We start from the raw sequence: 16,306 nt of genomic DNA on the forward strand, positions 1-16,306 counted from the left end.
CACTGCAAACAGGGCTGCCACAAACATTTCCGCACATGTGGGTCCCTTTCCCTTCTTTAGTATCTCTTTGGGGTATAAGCCCAGTAGAAACACTGCTGGATCAAAAGGGAAGCACAGTTTGATAATTTTTTTGAGCATAATTCCAAATTGCTCTCCAGAATGGTTGGATGTGTTCACAATTTCACCAACAGTGTATCAGTGTCCTAGTTTTCCCCCATCCCCTCCAACATTCATCATTATTTTTTCCTGTCATTCTAGCCAATCTGACAGGTGTGTAGTGGTATCTCAGAGTTGTCTTAATTTACATTTCTCTGATCAATAGTGATTTGGAACACACTTTCATGAGTAGAAATAGTTTCAATTTCTTCATCTGAGAATTGTCTGGTCATATCCTTTGACCATTTATCAATCGGAGAATGGCTTGATTTCTTATTTTGAGCCAATTCTCTCTCTATTTTAGAAATCAGGCCTTTATCAGAACCTTTGAATCTAAAAATGTTTTCCCAGTTTATTGCTTCCAAGGGTCAGGGTTGAAAAATTATCTCTGTATATGTTTTGAAAATAAAAAGCTTTAATAAAAAAATTTTAAAAGACAATTCCAGTCCTCCAGGACCATCACATTCTAAGCAGGGAAGACAATCTATACAAGGGAACCATTGAAGAAAATTCCCAGGGAAAGTATAAGCTCCCAGCCTCAGGAGGCTGCTGTGAGATGGTAGATACAGTCTAGACTGCAAGGGTCCTTAAACGACGGCCCCGCGGCCCAGATGCGGCAGCTGAGGACGATGATCCCCCTCCCCCAGGGCTATGAAGTTTATTTAAGGCCCACAAAACAAAGCTTTTGTTTTTACTATAGTCCGGCCTCCAACAGTCTGAGGGACAGTGAACTGGCCCCCTAGTTAAAAAGTTTGAGGACCCCTGGCCTCAAGGGTTGGACCCCGGAGAGGAATGGAGGCTCTCACCGATCTGGATGTTTCCTCAAAATGAAGGTTCTGGGAGATGCCAGGACCTAGGGCAGAATAAAGGCCCAGGGGAAGTGCTTGTTTTGTAGCAGCCATACCTCACAGTAAATTTGCATTTCCAAAAGCCAATTGAGGCAGCTTAATTAATTGATAGCCAGTGGTGCGTTCTAGCCAGAAGCACAGTGGTTAGGACTCTCGAGTTAGAGCATTACCCGATCTCTCTGCGCTACCCCTAGAAGTGGCCCCGCCTGGCTGTGGGGACCTACCCTGCTAATGCAAGCAGGGATAAGGAGAGCAATGCCAAAGTATCGGCTCCATGTGCAATCCAGGGCAAAGCACTCCACCTGGCACACAGTAAGAGCTTAATAAATGCTTGTCAGCTGACAGATTCTCAAGCTCTCTGTGTGGCACTGCCTCCCTTTGAGGGGATTCTGTGTCCTTGTGCAAGTTCTGATTTGGGTAAAGCCACAGCTGCTGAGTTGTCAGTGTCTGGGGCTTGCTTTCCCCCCTCTCCATTGAAGTGGAGTTAAGTCCAAGTCCTTCCCAAGTTCTTTCTTTGGGAACTTTTTTTTTTTTTTTTTTTTTGGCTGAGATAATTGGGGTTAAGTGACTTGCCCAGTGTCACACAGCCAGGACATGTTAAATGTCTGAGACTACATTTGAACTCGGGTCCTCCTGACTTCAGGGCTGCGCTCTAGCCATTGAGCTAGCTACCCCCCCTTTTTTTGGCTTTGGGATCATTCCTTAACCTCCACTTCTCCAGCCTGTGTTTGCTCGAGACTCGAGCTGGATGGCCCTCGAAGGCACGGAATACCACACCAGGATATTAGGGGAGAGCACCTAGGCCCCTAGTCTGACTTCTTTTCAGAGATCCACACTGTGGGGAAGGTCCCTAACCCAGAGCCCCTCTGAGTCCTGCCTTCCCTGCCCACCCCATTCCCCCCCACACTCACATACATTCTCACACACTCACACCTTACACTCTCGCACACTTACACTCACACACATTTACACACTCACACATTCACTCCCAAGTACACACACACTGATACTCACCCATCCCTCTGACATGGGCCACGCAGCCCTAGCCACGGCATGTCTGCACGGCTGCCCAGGAAGGAAGGTCCGTGGAGCTAGAATGGATCAGGCCCCTCAGCATCTTCCTTACCAAAAGCCGCCCCAAAAGGTCCAACAAGACACGGATTTGGGGGGTGATTCCTGTCCGGCAAACAGGGGCTCGGGAGACCAAGGCAAGCTGAGACACCGATCCTCTCGGGCCCAGGAGGTCACAAAAGAAGGTCCAAGGAAGTTGGTGAAGGGATTTACAGGTGCAGGGAACCGTGGGAGCAAAGGTATGGAAAAAATAGCCAAGTACACTTTTTCATTGATTCGAGCATTTATAAAGCACCTACTGTGTGCTATGTACCAGACCCATGGAGGCAAGAAAGCTTGGAGCTGACCTTTATTGAGAGGAAATGACATTTATGCAGAAAAGTAAATAAAATTACCTTGCCCCAAGGTCATTTCCAGAGGCGGGCATTGGGGGCACAGCGAATTGTCCAGTACTCCCACTGGGGAGCACGAGGTAGCAAAGCCACATGGGTAAGAACAGAGCAGAGGCCACGCAAGGCTGGACCTGGCACCGGGGCTGCTGGAGAGCCATGGGAAAATGGCGCAGGACAGAAAAGGGTCTGGCAGAATGCAGAAGGGATGCCGAGAGGGGACCGAGCACGGTGGGTCTATTGGACTAGATCCAAGACGGCAACTCCCAGGGAGGAAATCCCGCGCACTGATGCTCCTCAGCTATGAGCGCCAAGAGGCTAGTCCAGCCAGGGGTCACCAGATGGGGTCACCCAGCCAGGGGTCACTCAGCCAGGGGTCACCCAGATGGGGTCACCCAGCCAGGTGTCACCTAGGCCATGTGCTCTTGGGAGCGCTCCTGTGTGTGCTCACACACTCCTGGGAGGACGGGGGGGGGGGGGGGGGCGGGGGGGGGGGGGGGGGGGGGGAAGCATGTAGCGCACTGGTCAGAGAGCCTGCATTGGGTGCCAGAAGGCCTGGTGGCCTGGCCGATCCCCCTGCCCCCACTTCCTTGGTGGGGGCTCCATGACAGAACAAAGCTGTGGGCTTCGTGCCATCCCGCGGCTTGGGCGGATCTAGCAGGGCTCTGAACCAGCCTTTGCCAGGAACAGAGGCCCCAGAGCGGGGAGACCCCTGGAGGAAAGCCTGGCTTTGGGAGGACCAAGGGCCTGGCCCAGTCCTGCTTTCTTACTCTGGGCCCCCGGGTGCAGCCCCATGAGGCATGTGGTTAGCTGAGGACCCCACTGGGCGGGCTGGGCTCCCGGGAGGCCCGAGCAGCCCCCTGGGCCCACCCGTGGCCTCCCTTCTCTCTCAGCCCTTGCGGCCCCTGCTGAGTTCCTGAGGCCCGTCCGGACCGGGGCGTTCTGGCCGGTGTCCTGAGAGTAGAGATCAGGCTCCAGAAGCGTGGTCGACAGCTCCAGGCTGAGCTCCAGGGGATGTGATCGTGCAGCCCCCCCAAACCCGAGCATCTGCTCTGAGAAGCGGGGGTGGCAGAGAGGGCAGAGAGGGGCTGCCCCTCCACATGTCCCCCTCCCCCAGGCCCTTGGGGCCCCCCCGGGACTGAGGCACTTCTGGAATCCGCCCCAGAAGCCTCCCCGGGGCTCAGACGGGCCAGGGCTTGGTCTTCCCAGGTTACCTGAGGAAGTTGTCAGTGGTCCTGAGGGGGGACCAGCAGAATGGCCAGAACGAGCCCAGCCAGACCCATCCGGGGGAGACTGGAAACCGTGTAATCCTGGAGGGGGGGGGTCTGGACGGACAAAGCCTGGAGTCAGCGGGAAGAGGTCCCTGAGGACCCTTGCCCCTGCCCCCTGGCTGCTGCCTCGCCGGCTGCTGGTGCTGGCCCCCCAGAGCCTCTGCCATGGTGGGACCGGCCCAAACCAGGGCACCTGGTTCTGTTCTGGGGTGCGATTCAGCCACGGGCTCTGGAGATGGGGAGGGGCCAAGCTTCCTCTGTCCGTGGGGTTCACCGGGAAGGACCCCTGAAGAAGGTGGCGGAGACAGAGGGTTAGTGCCAGCTCCGCCCTCCCCAGAAATGTCCTCGGCAGGGTCCCCCTCACCTGTCACCACCAGTCAAGGGCATCACTGGGCTCCGAGCCGGCAGCAGGAAGACCCAGCATTGAGGGCGGATGCCCAGAAATGGAAAATGAAACTTCGTTTTTGGCCAAGGCTGGTAAGTCTTCAGCAAAGACTTCTGCAAGTAGTCAAGGTGGGCCCCGGGGGCCCCAACACTGGACGTTCAGGTGACCCCACAAGGACTCGGCCCGGCCTAGAGGGAAGGCTTGCGGAGCTTCCCTGGGAGAGAATCAGCCTGGGGTTCCCGGGGGTTCCCCAAGTCTCCCCGCCCTCGCCATCACTGAAGTTAATCCAGGAAAGACCTTACTCTTTCCACATCTACTTAAAACATCAAATTGCTTACTGTGATGAAAAATATCCCATAATCCTACATGGAATACTTCAATGACTGTTACAGCTATTAAAAATGGACTTGTCCTAGAAATAATGTTTCATTTCCTCGCCACCAAAACTAAATCCGATTTATGATCATCTCAACAACAGACGAGGCTCGAGCAAAGCCCCGGGCCCTTTGTCGGGGAGAATACTGACCACTGGGGAGAGTCCCGTTCTTAAATCCTGACTTCTGGGACAGTCTCCCTCTGGGTCCCCGCCAACGATCAGCTGGCCAGCCCTGGGAAAGAACCTCCGGCCATCTCAGTTTCCACAGGGCAATCTTTCATTCCCATCCACTTCTTATGTGCTAGGGTTCTGATACACATGCTAATGCCCATCTTACTGCTTGTTTTTTTCTGCTTTGCATTTTTGCATAAAAGTCTTTCGAGGCACTTCTGAATCCCCCATTCTTCTGGACCTGAATCACATTCAAGCATTTCTTTACACAAATACCCCCCAATTCATTTCACCATTTCCCTGTTCTTGGATATTTCACCAGCACCTGCTGTTTTTTACAAATGACACTGCTATAAATATCTTTGGTGTTTCATTTTCCTTTCTGAGATTCTTTTTTTTTTTTCTTTCTCTTCTCTTTTCTGTTTTTTCCCTTAAATAAGCTTTTTATTTTTAAAACATATTCAAGGAGAATTTTTCACCATTGACCCTTGCATAGCCTTGGGTGTTTCAGATTCTCCCCCCCCCCCTTTCCTCCACTCCTTCCCCTAGATGGCAAGCAATCCTATACATGTTAAATACATGTTAAATCCAACATGTGTAAACATGTTCATACAATTCTCTTGCTGCACCGAGATTTTTTTTTTAATTGAAGGCCTTCCTAAAGAATTTTTGTTGATGTGGGTTCTATCTATCAGCATTTACTTGACTAGGAACTAAAATGTCTCAGGATTATTATGAAAAGAGTTTCGACCTTGAAGATGCTCTGAAAGGTCCCCCAGATCACAATTTGAGAACCACTGTCCTATAATACACCATGATGACCATTTCATGTCTGTTCCCGTCTCCCCAAAACGCTCCCCTATGCTTTGCCCTGTAGCTCTTGGTTACTTGGATTTCTTTACGTGGACTTGTCTGTCCCATTTCTACTTATTCTGTTCTCTTTGAAAAAAAATGTGTAATGATAATAACAATAACTGCTACCATTTATGCGGCACTTACTGTGCTCGGATACTGCGCTAAGTACTTTATGATTTCATTTGAATCTCACAACGATCTTGGAGGTGGGGTCTATTTTGTCCCCATTTACAGAGAAGGAAACTGAGGCAGAGGTTCAATGACTTGCCCATGGCCCCAGAGTGTCTTGTGTTCGTGATGTCATCAGCTCAGAGTAACCGTAATCTGGGTTCTTTCCCCTTTAACAAACGGGACTGTTGATCTAGCCCCTACGAGCCTGCCGTCCTTGGCTTAGCAAGGCCTGACTACAACCAAGCCAAAGGCTTTCTTATGTTTGCCCCCACATTCATCACCGGCGACTTTTCTTCTGTTCTCGTGGGTCTGGGAGCTTTCTGAAGCTGCAGAAAATGAAGGCGAAGGAGAAGCCAGTCTGCCTTCTCTCCAGTGAGGGGCGCGTCAGTCCTGGGAGTCCTCCCTGCCCTGCCCCTGACCAAATCGGGGGAGAGATGGGAAAGAGGGAGCTCAGCGAGGGCTCCCTTGGCCTTGTTCAGCCTTCCAGCAGCTACTCCGAGGCAGGAAACGGAGGCTGCAGGGGCTGAGGAGGACACTCGGGACCGGAGCGGTTCTCAGCCCCGTGTCTGTCCGCGAGAGCTCTCGGGCCCTTTCTGGGAATGCCTGGGCACCGGCCGCCGGGGGCGGGGCGGGGGTCCCCAGCGTGGGCAGGACGCGGTGCCAGGGGAGGACCGGCGTGGGCAGAGCAGGGGGCCAGGGCGGGGATCCGGCCCGCGTGCACAGAACAGCTGCCTCCGCAAGTTCTGGAGGAGAGGAAGCAGGGACCACCAAGGGCACAAGAGCGAGCATCCCCCGGCCTGCAGAGCTCCCCGTTTAGCCCCCGAGCTTCTGGGCACTCAGGGCAAGGGCGGACCCTCCTCAGACCTGGGAAAGCAGAGGGAGGGGCCAAAGCCGTGGCTCCAGGAGACTAAAGGCCCAGCCAACAAGCACTCAGTAAGCACCTACTCTATTCCAGGCGCACAAGTGAGCGGCTCTGGGGTCCGGCAGGGGCAGCGTGCAAGGGGGCTGGCCCTCCCTGGACATTCACTTTCTTGGGCTCCGTGCCGGCCCACAGGGCTCCCCTCCCCGCACCTGGTGCCTTCATTTCCCCTCTTGTAAAACTGGACTTGATTTTACCGAACGGGAAAGTAAGGGCCTGGGGCACAGAAGAAACGTTCTGCCCAAATCTGCCCAGATGAGGAGGTTAAGTCATTTTCATTCCCACGAAGCCCCCGGAGCTTGCCCGGCTTTCCCCGGACCAGAGCCGGGCAGATCCGAAGCCAGCTTGGGCAGGTGGCCCGGCAAGAGTCCTCCCCCGGGGGATGCCGGGCTGCAGGACTCCCCAGGAGCCCCGGATCTGACCCCCACCCCCACCCTTTATCCCTCGTTCCGTCCCCAGCCCCGCGACGTGGGAGGGCCGTCTTCTCTTCCCTTCCCACGGAGCCCAGCACTTGCTGAGCACCTTCCCGGCCCCACTTCTGCCCCTCGGTCCCGTGCGGTGGGCGCAGGGCCGGGAGAGGACCGAGGCGGGGGCAGGCGCTGGGCTGAAAGCCTCTCAAGACGCCAGTCGGGGGCGCAGCACTGGGGGCTCCCAGGGGGCTGCTCCCTGGCGGACACGCTCACAAGTGGGACAAAGCTCCAGGCCAGAGAGTAACCATCTGCTCAAGCGCGCTAAAGGAGCGGAGGTTGATGCCAGGGGGCCCTGGAAGGGAAGCAGGACCCTAAGGGACAGGGACAGCAGGGACTGTGTGCCGAGGGGGAGGTCGGCCTCACGGTCCAGAACTGCTGTCTCAGGACCACAGGGTGCTGAGCCCCCGCCCCCCGACGTGATGTTGGGGCGCGTCTGAGCCCCCGCCCCCCGGACGTGAAGCAGCCCAAGGTCCCTACTGGACAGCACTGCCCTCCCCACCAGGGTAGGTGGGCTCCCCCCTTGGGACACACTGCAGCCCGTCTGGGTCCCTGCGCATGGTTTTCCCTCTCTTCCTCTCCCTCTGGGGCTGGTCCCAAGCTGTCCCGAAGGCCCATCAGCGAGTCCACAGCGGCTCCCGTTGGTCTGCCCCCCTCCTCTGCCCCCCAAGCCGGGGCCCTGGTCTCGCAGCACACACGTGGACACTAGGCCGTGCTCTGCCGGGCGCAGGGAAGTCCTTGCTGGTCCCCTCAGCTTGCAGGCTCTGGGGCTGGAGGCTGGGCGCTGCCTGGGCCCCGGGGCCTGTGCCCCCTTGTGCTGGGGGGGTCGGGAGAGCTCGGTCCCCCCCAAGGCCAGTGGCTCCCACACTTTCCAAGGGGATGAAGCCAGAAGGGCCTCCAGAGGCCCCAGTGAGAATTCTCCAAAGGGGGTGCTCAGGGGCCACCTGCCAGGGTTCAGCAGCCTGCCTGGCACACAGTAGGTGCTTTGGGCATTGGGAACGGTGGGGGGATAGTCAGCCACCCCGAGCTTCTGCCCATCACTCCCCCATAAAGGAAACTGATCCCATCCACCCCTGCCCCCATCGCCTCTAGGAGCAGACTCCTTTGGCCTAAAACGGGGTGGATTGGGACCCCAAAGGCCAGCGAGCCACCCCCTCAGTGCCCAGAAGAGGAGCCCAAGACCCTGCAGGGCCCCGGGAATGAGACAGTTCATAGGCCATCTCCCTGGCTCAGCCCCCACAGGGTCATGTGGGGAAGGCAGGGCCAATGGCAGAGCTGCTCCTGCTTTGCCTGTGAGACCTGCTGTGGTTCCCATGTGCTCTGCAGCTTCCTGGCTGCAGACCATGGGTCCCTGGCTGCCTGCCCTGCTCTGCCTGGGTAAGTCAGAGAGACCCCGGCTCCCCCAAAGTCGCCTTGGGCTCTCTGGCTGCTGGGGGCTCCCGGGACCCCCATTAGGCAGGCGGCAGAAGGGCTGGGACCCCAACCCCCCCCCCCCACTCGCTCCCCGGCCCTCTCCTTCCCCAGAGCTGAGGGAGCGAGGTCTGGGGGGCAGCTTCTCACGGACCTCTTTAACAGGGCTGTACCTGAGCCAGGAGACCCGGGCACAGAACGGTGAGTAGCGAGTCTCCCCAGGAGCAGCACGTGGGGGAGGGAGGGCGGGAGCCCCCAGCTGCTGGGGGCCACCTGGACCCGCAGGGTTTGCTTCCCTTCCAGAAACCTTTCCCAGGCCCCAGATCATTTTCGAGAGTGGCTCTGTGGTCATGGTGGACATGCCTGTGTTCATCCGCTGCCGGGGGCCCAAGGAGGCCCAGATGTTCATGCTGCAGAAGATGGAGGACAAGGACTTTATGGAGAGCGAGCACCCCATCTGGAACGAGGCCCTCTTCATCTTCTCCCACATGAAGGAGACCATGGCCGGCCACTACAGCTGCTTCTATCAGTCTGCCTCCGGCATCTCCCCGCTCAGCGAGAGCATGAAGCTGGCGGTGGCCGGTAAGCGGGCAAGGGGCACTGGGGCCCAGGCCGTGCACACCTTCGGGAAGGCCATCGGCGGCCGCCCCTGCCTCAGTTTCCCCACCAGTAAAACGGACGCTGGCAAAAAACTCCGGGGACGGCTCCCGGCACCCACTGGGATTCGAGGTGCTTCTTCCTTTCCGTGCCCTCCTTCTTCCCTCCCCAGCCCCCTTTTTGCTTCTCTCCTCCCCCTTTTCACTTCCTCTCAGGACACAGGGATCGTCCCCACTCAGTCCCGGGGCCCGGCGTCCCACATCCCGCCGACTCAGAGCCCTCTTCTTCCACAGGCGTGATCCCCAAACCCCACCTCGTGGCCAACCCCGGCCCCCAGGTGGCCATGGGCAAGGCTCTGTCCTTTAAGTGCTGGTCGGACCAAAAGCTGGACCGGCTGATCGTGTATCAGGACCAAGGGCTGGTCCCGCTCATGTACCGGCTCGCCCCCGAGTCCGAGATCGAGCTCTTCTTCCCCAAGGCCAGTGCCAAACACCAGGGCACCTACTCCTGCATCGGCTTTGTCAGCGACGAGCCCCTCAGGTGGTCGATGCCCAGCGACCCCCTGGTGCTCACAGGTGGGCCCGGCTCCTCCTCTCCGCCCGGCTTGGGAGGTCGTGCGGTTGGAGAGGAGACTCCTCCAGGGGAGGGGGCTCAAGGGCGAGGCGAGGAAGGGTCCTAGCTCAGAGGTGATGGGGGACGTGGGATAGCTCCAAGGCCTCTGAGGAAGCAGAGGCCTAATGGGAAATCCATCCCCCAGTCTCCCGCTCTCCGAGTCTCACTGCGAGGATCATGGGCCTGGTGCTCCCGCTGGCTCTGGGCACGTTGCTGCGCTGAGCACGGACCGGACGGACGGGGCGCGGAGAAGGAGGCCGAGATCCCGGCCAGGGCATCCTAACCCCCGGTGCAAGCACAGGCAATAAACGCCAGGTCAATGTCACATCCGTCTCTCTGTCCTGGGGCGTGCTGGGGGCGGGGGAACGGGGGGCTCTGTGGGCACCTCCGGCCCTCTGCCACCTCAGGTGCCCGGGCTGCTCTGGGGCAGTCTGTGGGGGAGGTACATGCACATAGGGAGTCCCCTGTGTGACTGTGTACATGATGGTTGTGTGGGCACGACACGTGTGTACCTCTGCGCGCATATGTTGTTGGGTGTGAAGGGTGTGTGCGCGTCGTGCATGTGTGTGTGTGAATAGGACCTGTGCATGTGTGTCTCGGTGGGTGTGTGTGTGTGGCCCACGTATAGACTGCATGGGCACGCCGGCGGCTGCCACAGTCACTGCAGAGCTTGGGGCCACGGTCAGGGCTTGTCCCTCATACATGGAGAGAGAAGGAGAGAAGGTCAGGAGGCTCCGACGGCTGCCGAGAGATTCCCACAATGCTCTGGAGGGAAGTTCCCAGAGCCCCGTGCGAGCTCCCCCAGCTTCTTCACTTAGGAACCGCACCCGCCTGTGGCTGCCCTTGCCTGTCGGGGGGCAGGTCTCTTGGGCCCAAGGGCCGCCCAGGGCCAGGATTGAGGGGCACAACGTCGCCCCCAGCCCCTTTCTCTAGTCTCCCTGGACCCCTCCTCGGGGCAGCCCCCGCCTTCCCACCCCAGGGATTCTAACCCCCCCCCAGTGCCTGCTTCCCACATAACAAACCCACTTTTTCCCTCTTCAGCCTTCCCTTTGTCTTCCATCTTGGGGCTCCCAGGCCCGCTCCCTTAACCCCAAATCTCTGGGGCTCTCCCGGGGTGGCCAGGAAGGGGTCCCAGGCCAGGGTCCCTAGCAGATTGCCTAGAGAATGGGAAAATATTTCGGTTGGCCGGGGGGGTCTTTCCTGGCCCAATCCCGGACCCGCCTTGCCTGGTCCCTAGCCTGGGACCCTGCTGCCCCCCACGCTACGGGGTGCTCCCCAGCTCCCCTCCCAGGCCCGGGACCTCCCCTCCTGCCCCCCACCCACGGGGCCCCTTCTCCCTGCCTTGGGGCCCCGGGCTGCTGTGGGGAAGGGAAGTCCTGGGCCCCGGGGCTGGGGGCCCAACAAGCCTCCGCCCGCCCCCGCTCCGGGCGGCCCAAACGCCAGGGGCCCCCTTGCCCTCGCCCTGGGCCCTCCCCACCGGGCCGGTTCTAAAGCCCGGGGCCCTCCCGCCCCAAGGACCCCATGCCCATGAGATGGTACAGTGTATCCCCGGAATGAGCGGACCAATGGGCGGGCCGCGGGGCTGGGGGCCCCGGAGGGGGCGGGGTCACCCCACCTCAAGGTCACGGCGCAGCCCCCTGACCTTGAACTCTCCCAATGGGGCGGGGGGCCTGCCCTCCGCCCCGGCCCAGAGCATCCCTAGGCAACATGGGCAGACCTCTCCTCCTGGCGTGAGGGTCTGGGCCTGGGGGGAGGGGGGGGGAGGGAGGAGAGGGGGAAAAGGGAAAGGGGAAAACCAAAAAAAAAACACCCCAAACCTCTCCTCTCTCACAAAACCCAAACCCCAATCCCTTTTTTCCCTCCCTCTAAATCTTTCCATTTGGGCCCCACCGGAGGGAAGGGAAAACAAGAAGGGAGGGAAGGGGAAATTCCTAAAGGGGAAAACCAAAAGGAAAAAACAGGGTAAAAAACCAAAAGGGGGACCCCCCCTAACCAACCACCTCCCCCCCCTCCCCCTCACCGCCCCAAACCCCAAAAATCCCCTTCCCCCACCCATCATCCACCCCAGGCCCCGCCCCCCGGGCTTCCAAACCCCTACCCCATCCCTTGCAGAAAGGGCCACATCCCCCCGCCATCAGGCCCAGCACGGGCCTACTCCCAACCGGCCGCACTTCTTTCCCCCACCCACCGGGCCATACCCCCCCGGGCCACCCCCACCCCACCCCTTTCCCCCCCCCACCCCTTCTGCGGGGCTACCCAGACACCCCCCTCCCCACCCGGCAACCCACACCACCAACCCTTCCAACCCCCCCCCGGAGGCCCCAAAAAACCCCTCCCCCTCCCCCCCCCCCCCCCAGCCCCCCCGCCAAGGGGAAAAGGGGGCCCCCTCCCTCATTTCTCAACGCCCCCCTGGTCAAACCCCACCGGTCCCAAAACGCTGGTACCCCAACCCTCCGGGAAAACCCCCATCATCCGGGCTGTCCGTGCCGGACTTCCCCACGGGCCCCACCGTACCCCTCGGCAAACCCCCCACAACACAGCCCCGGGCCATCCGCTACAACCCACCCACCAGCACCTTGGTCCCTCCCCGCCGGGTCACCCCACCCCGGCCAAAAACGGGCCCGGGCCCAAAAGGGGCCCCCCAAGCCCCCGCAACAACCACCCAAACCAAAAACCCCCCCCCTCCCCACCCCCTTCCCACAACCCATCCCTTTCTCCAAATCCTCTCGCCACCGCCCCCCTCTCCCTCCCCTGGGCCTTTCCCCCCGGTCCACCAAGGGACTGACCCCCTTCCCCCCCCCCCCGCGAAAAAGTCCCCAAATTCCCCGGGTTGGTGCCCCCCACCCCCCCCCGCCCTCCCCGCCCCCACCCAGGGACCCAAACCCTCCCCCACCCCCCAAATCCCCCCCCCACCCCCCTCCCCCTCCGCACAAAACTTCCTCCCCACCCCAACCCTTTCCTAAACCTTTCGGGGCCGGGGGCACAAGCCAGCACTCCCTCAATCCTCCCCAAACACCCCCCCGCCATCGTCACTCGGTCTTCTTTTCCCCAGGCCGGCACAAAAAACCCGGGGTCCGTCGTTCCCCTCCCCTCCCCCCCCCCCCCCCTCCCCGAAAACCGGCAACTCGGAAAATGTTTTAAACATTTCCACTGGGCCACACAACAAACAAAAAAAACAAAACATGTCCCCCAAACCTCCCCCCCCCTCCAACTCTCCCCCTTTCCCCCCCTTATCAGGCCCACTTGTCTTAAAACCCCCCTTTCCCCTTCCCCCCCTTCCCTCCCCACCCCCCCCCCCCCCCCCCCCTTTCCCCCCCCCCCCCCCCCTTCCCCCCCCTTCCCCCCCCCCCCCCCCCTTCCCCAGGCCCCCCTTCTCCGGGTCCCCCCTTCTCCCGTCCCCCCGGCCCCGCCCCCTTCTCTCTGGCCCCCCCCCCGCCCCCCTTCTCCCGCCCCCCCCCAAATTTTACACCCACACCCAACCCAAAGGCAGCCAACCCCGAAAGCCAAACCCAAAAGACAAAAATCGGGTCCATTACATCACCTAAAACCCCCGCAAACCCTTGGGGCTCCCCGGGCTTTCACCGGGTCCCCTGGGGAAAAAATCTCCCCGTCCACCAACGCACACCGGAAAGGGTCACCGTCACCGGGCAAACCTCCCCCCCCAAACCGGGGGATGGGACTTGGGTCCCTCCGGGTGGGGTCCGGGGCCCCTCCCAAACCGGGTCCTCCAAGGGGAAATTGCCTCACAACGCTCCCCTGCGTTTCCCCCCCTCCCACCGGCCAATTGGGGGAAAAACCCGCCCCCCCTCCACAGTCCCCCCCTCGCGAGCACTGGCCCAGGCCCGGCTTAAGGCCGGGACGGATAGCGGGCGCTCGGGATTCCCCGGCTCCACGCTCCCCGGGCCGGCCCGCTCAGCACCGGGCTTCCCGGGCCCTTCCTGCTCCCCGGTGACCGGCCCCCCGTCTGGGGGGGGGGGCCGGGAGAAGGGAAAGGGGCAGGACTGGGGGGGGAGGGACACGGGCTGAGGACAGAGGGGAAGGGGCAGGAAGGCCCTGGAGCCCCGGAATGGGGCTTCCTTGGGGCCCCAGAGGCGGTCTGTTGGGGGAAAAATTTCACAGGTTCTTGGTTTGGGCTCTCAAAGTTCCCAGGCGCCCCCCCCTCCTCCCTCCCCTCCCCCCTCCCTCCCCTCCCGCCTGCGGCCCGGGGCGGCCTGGGTCGGGGGGGGGCCGGGCCCCACCCCTGGCCCGGCCCCTCCCGCAGACCAGCTGCCGGCGCCCCGCTTGGAGGTGGAGCCCAGCTACCCGGTGCCGCTGGGGGCCGCGCTGCTGCTGCGCTGCCGGGGGGCGTACGACGCGTTCAGCTACCGCTTCTACCAGGAGGCCCTGCAAGGCCCTGGCCTGGGGCTCGTGGTGGAACGACCCCCACCTGCGGCACCCCGGACGGGGCCCGCTGGCCGGCCGCACCCTGCCACTACGACTTCCGACCTGGTCCCGCGGGCCTGCCGCGGGGTGCCGGTGGCCGGGAGGGGCGGGGCAGAGGGGCTGGAGGAGGGACAGGGGGGACAAGGATGGAGGATGGCCCACACAGGCAGACCCCCCCCCCGCTGCACTGGTGGGTGAGGGTGATCAAGGCCGAGCGCCCCCCCTGCCCACCTCAGCGGGGGCAGGTCACAAGGATCCCTCGGGGGCGCCCAGGCGGGGCCCAAGGCCGGGGCAAGACCCCGGGGCGGAGGGAAAGCGGCTGGGGGCCAGGGCATCCAGACGGGGGCGGGCTGGGAAACAGGACTGTTACCCAACCGGCAGAGGCGGGAAAGGCCCCTCCTTTAAATCCAAGCCCCGCCCAACTGGAACCCACCTTGGATCCCAGGTCCTTTAACCCCAGCTGCCCCCTTCAGAACAGGCCCACACCCCCTCCCAGTCCCCCTCTCCCACTTTTCTCCCCCCATTTATTCCTCCTGCCCGCCATCTTTTGTCACCCTTCTTCCTCTTTTTCCCTTCCTTTCTTTTTCTCTCACACCTTTTCTTTTTAACTTTCTATTCTCTTCTCTACCTCCCTCGTTTTCCCTCCCTTTTTTCTTCTTCCTTTTCCCTTCTTTGATTTCTTTTCTCCCAATTTTTCTTCCTTTCCCTTTCTCCTTTTTCCTTCTCTCTCTGCCTCTTTGTCTCTCTCCCCAGCTAGGGTGGGGAAGTTTAAAAGGTTTTAAAACCCACTGAAAAAATCCAAACTATGATAAAGGAGGGGGTTTGCTTTCCCTTTTGGCTTGTTCCTTTCCCTCCCTTTTGTGCTTGTTCCTTCCCCCCTTTTGCCTTTCCTTTCCCCCCCCTTTTTGCTTGTTCCTTCCCCCCCTTTTGTGCTTGTTCCTTCCCCCCCTTTTGTGCTTGTTCCTTCCCCCCTTTTGTCTTGTTCCTTCCCCTTTTGGCTTTTCCTTTCCCTCCTTTTGTGTTTTCCTTCCCCCCTTTTTTGCTTGTTCTTCCCCCCTTTTTTTTTTTCCTTCCCCTTTTGTTGTTCCTTTCCCCCTTTTTTTGTTCCTTCCCCCCCTTTTTGTGTTTTCCTTTCCCCCCCTTTTGTGCTTGTTCCTTCCCCCCCTTTTGTGCTTGTTCCTTCCCCCCCTTTTTGTTTTTCCTTCCCCCCCTTTGGCTTCCTTCCCCCCTTTTGTGCTTTTCCTTCCCCCCCTTTTTTGCTTGTTCCTTCCCCCCCCTTTTGTGCTTGTTCCTTTCCCTCCCTTTTGTGCTTGTTCCTTCCCCCCCCTTTTGTGCTTGTTCCTTTTCCTTTTGTGCTTTTCCTTCCCCCCTTTTGTGCGTTCCTTCCCCCTTTGTGCTTGTTCCTTTCCTCCTTTTGTTGTTCCTTCCCCTTTTTTGTTCCTTTCCCCCTTTTGCTTGTTCCTCCCCTTTTTTCTTGTTCCTTCCCCCCTTTTGTGCTTGTTCCCCCCTTTTGTGCTTGTTTCTTCCCCTTTTATGGGTGGATGAAAACCTCCTGGGAAAATCCGGGACCTTATGTCCTGGCCTTCAACCCTTAGGGATGGAACTTTCTCTGTCTGGAATGGTCCTCTGCCAAGAAAACCCCTTTGGGCCCTGGACCTCCTGGGGGGTGGGGACGTTTGCCCAAGGCCTTTCGCTGCCGTTTTTCCCTTGCAGCCCCGCCCGGAAAGCTTCCTTTAGGGTGGCTTGGAGTCCCAAAGGGGCGCTGTGCCACCTCCGGGTCAGAGCCCTGTCCATGCGGCTGTGGGCAGCGGTTGATTTCCAGAGCTGTGTGTTGGTGGGACAGCCCCGGACAGGGTGAGCTTGGCCTTTGAAATAGGGACGTTGGCCGTCTGTCAGTCCGCAAAAGGTACCGACTGTCGGCCGGCTCTTCCTCGCCATCTGCCCTGGTGCTCTAGGGAGTCTGGGGAGTCTGCAGCCTGGAGGGAGGGCCCCCCACCCAGCCTTTCCCATTTCCTTGTTGACCTGCACTGATCAAGCCCAGCCCCTGAAAGGTGAGCCTTCTGTAGTTTCTGGTGGCAACAATCGGTCCTCTAAGTTGCCAGCAAAGTCAGCAAAAAAGCCCAAAAACACAAGACTCTGCACGATAATTCTGAGTGTTCCCCTTTCACCGTCCCTTTACGCTGAGC

The 16,306-nt window shown here is 59.8% G+C and overlaps 1 protein-coding gene across 1 annotated transcript; it reads left to right on the plus strand.

Moving 5' to 3' along the window:
• The first annotated feature begins 8,369 nt into the window (after positions 1-8,369).
• On the plus strand, positions 8,370-10,023 carry LOC111720256 (platelet glycoprotein VI-like). The gene is made up of 5 exons (XM_023501403.2): positions 8,370-8,456; positions 8,655-8,690; positions 8,793-9,071; positions 9,380-9,661; positions 9,844-10,023. Exons 1-5 carry the CDS (start codon positions 8,393-8,395, stop codon positions 9,918-9,920), a joined length of 738 nt encoding a protein of 245 aa, XP_023357171.2. The 5' UTR covers positions 8,370-8,392; the 3' UTR covers positions 9,921-10,023.
• The last annotated feature ends 6,283 nt before the right edge of the window (positions 10,024-16,306 follow it).

This window comes from Sarcophilus harrisii, chromosome 3, assembly GCF_902635505.1.
Source record: "Sarcophilus harrisii chromosome 3, mSarHar1.11, whole genome shotgun sequence".
Lineage (NCBI taxonomy): Eukaryota > Metazoa > Chordata > Mammalia > Dasyuromorphia > Dasyuridae > Sarcophilus > Sarcophilus harrisii.